Consider the following 2,896-nt stretch of genomic DNA (forward strand, 5'->3'; position numbering starts at 1 on the left):
GAAGAAGGCATTGGCAGTATGAATCTCTAGGTGACAACCCTTCTCCCCTGGTACCTTCAGTAGAAAAGGCACCCACTCTTGAACGAAAGCCCTTACCTTCCCATCTTCGTTATGCATACTTGGGAGAATCTTCAACACTGCCAGTAATAATTGCAAATGACATGACAAGGGAAGAGGAGAATAAATTGTTGGAGGTACTCAGGCAGCACAAAATGGCAATTGGATGGACAATAGCTGACATAAGAAGGATCGGTCCAACTCTTTGCATGCACAAGATTTTAATGGAAGATGGGTCAAGGGCATCAGTGGAAGGACAACGCCGATTGAATCCAACCTTGAAAGAAGTCATGCGAAAAGAAGTGCTGAAATTACTGGATGTAGGAATAATTTATCCCATATCTGATAGTTCGTGGGTGAGTCCTGTACATGTTGTACCTGAAAAGGGTGGAATCACAGTGGAGAAGAACGAGAACAACAAGCTGATACCAACACGGTTAGTGACAGGGTGGAGAGTATGCATAGATTATAGAAAGCTAAATAATGCAACCAGAAAAGACCATTTTCCATTGCCATTCATTGATCAGATGTTAGAAAGGTTGGCAGGACATTCTCATTATTGATTTCTGGACGGATATTCAGGGTACAATCAGATAGTAATTGCTCTAGAAGACCAAGAGAAGACAACCTTCACATGCCCTTATGGAACGTTTGCGTTTAGAAGAATATCTTTTAGTTTATGCAATGCACCAGCAACCTTTCAACGATGCATGATGGTCATCTTTTCTGACTTGGTAGAAAAGTACACTGAAGTTTTTATGGACGATTTTTCTGTGTTTGGAGATTCCTTTAACGATTGCTTGGAGCGGTTGGCTCTTGTATTGCAAAGATGTGAGGAGAAGAACCTTGTGCTTAATTGGGAAAAATATCATTTCATGGTAAAGGAAAGAATAGTACTGGGACATCGAATTTCTGCACAGGGGATTGAAGTGGACAAAGCCAAAATACAGGTGATTGAGAAATTGCAACCACCTAATTCAGTGAAGGGGATCAGGAGTTTTCTGGGACATACAGGATTTTATAGAAGATTCATTCAAGACTTTGCAAAAATTACAAAACCGTTGTGCAACCTGCTGGAGAAAGATATACCATTTCAATTTTCTGATGAGTGTTAGAAAGCCTTCAACACTTTGAAAGAAGAAATGACATCGGCACCTGTGATAGTGGCTCCAGATTGGGAATTACCTTTTGAGCTCATGTGTGACGCCAGTGACTTTGCAGTGGGGACAGTGCTTGGACAACGCAACGGAAAAGTATTTCATGTTATTTACTACGCTAGCAAAACATTGAATGATGCTCAGATCAACTATGCAACAACTGAAAAGGAATTGCTTGCAGTTGTTTTTGCTTTTGACAAATTTCATTCTTATTCGATTGGGTCCAAGGTGATAGTTTATACAGACCATGCAGCTCTGAAGCATTTGTTTGAGAAGAAGGACGCGAAACCAAGGCTAATTTGCCGGGAACTGTTACTACAAGAATTTGACATTGAGATTCGTGATAAAAAAGGGAACAGAAAATCAGGTAGCGGATCACTTATCAAGGATAGAGCAACAGCAGGATTCAGATAATATGAATATTAATGAGGTCCTCCCAGATGAACATTTACTGCAAGTAGAAAAAGCTTCGTGGTATGCAGACATTGTTAATTACTTAGCCAGTGGCTATATGGATTTGAATCTCACCTATCAGCGAAAGAAGAAGCTCGGTCATGAAGTGAAATTCTATTACTGGGATGATTCAAATTTATATAGGAGAGGGGCGGACCAGATCATTAAGAGATGTGTGCCTGAGGATGAAATGAAACTGATCTTTTCACGAGTACATGCTTTGGCTTATGGAGGGCACTTTGGCCCCACTAAAATAGCAGCAAAGGTGCTCCAATGTGGTTTCTTTTGCCCTACATTGTTCAAAGACTGCCACAGTTTATGTAGGTCATGCGATAAGTGTAAAAGAACAAGTAACATATCAGTGCGTCACGAGATGCCACTTAACAACATTTTGGAAGTGGAAATATTTCATGTCTGCGGGGTTGATTTTATGGGTTCGTTCCCATCATCTTACAACAATCGATACATCCTGGTTGTGGTGGACTATATTTCAAAATGGGTAGAAGCTAAAGCATTGCCTAAACATGATGAAAGGGTGGTGGTGGACTTCATAAAGAAACACATATTTAACCGCTATGGATCACCTAGGACCATTATAAGTGATGGTGGAACGCACTTCCGCAATCGGTTGCTCCAGGCAGTTCTGCATAAGTACGGGGTACAACATCGAATTGCAACTCCTTATCACCCTCAGACAAGTGGACAGGTGGAAACGTCAAACAAACAATTGAAAAGAATTTTGGAGGTCGCCGTGAATGCATCTCGCAAGGATTGATCAAAAAAATTGGACGATGCTTTATGGGCGTAGCGCACAGCTTACAAGACACTTATAGGAATGTCCCCATACCGACTAGTCTTCGGGAAAGCATGCCACCTACCAGTGGAGTTTGAGCACAGAGCGTATTAGGCATTAAAGCAGTAAAACATGGACCTCGAAAAGGCTGGAGAAACAAGAGTACTACAGTTACATGAGTTGGAGGAATTCAGAAGAGAGACATATGAGAATGCATCCATTTACAAGGAAAGGACAAAGAAATGGCACGACAAGAACATCAGGCAATGAATTTTCCGAGTGGGAGATCAAGTGCTATTATAAAATTCCCGACTTAAGCTTTTTCCAAGAAAATTGAAGTCTAGATGGTCCGATCCTTTTACGGTCTCTCAGGTGTTTCCCTATGAGACAGTTGAATTACACCATCCAATTAAATGAAATTTCAAAGTAAATGGCC

General features: G+C 41.0%; 1 protein-coding gene across 1 annotated transcript in view; it reads right to left on the reverse strand.

The window, feature by feature from the left end:
• Positions 1-2,483: 2,483 nt before the first annotated feature.
• LOC111404432 (O-fucosyltransferase 19-like) overlaps positions 2,484-2,896 on the reverse strand; it is a 9,757-nt gene continuing 9,344 nt past the window's right edge. The window contains exon 10 of the mRNA XM_023033242.1: positions 2,484-2,541. Within this exon, the coding sequence (XP_022889010.1) occupies positions 2,484-2,541 (58 nt within the window). The remainder of the gene's footprint in view (positions 2,542-2,896) is intronic.

Source organism: Olea europaea, chromosome 11 (assembly GCF_002742605.1).
Source record: "Olea europaea var. sylvestris chromosome 11, O_europaea_v1, whole genome shotgun sequence".
Lineage (NCBI taxonomy): Eukaryota > Viridiplantae > Streptophyta > Magnoliopsida > Lamiales > Oleaceae > Olea > Olea europaea.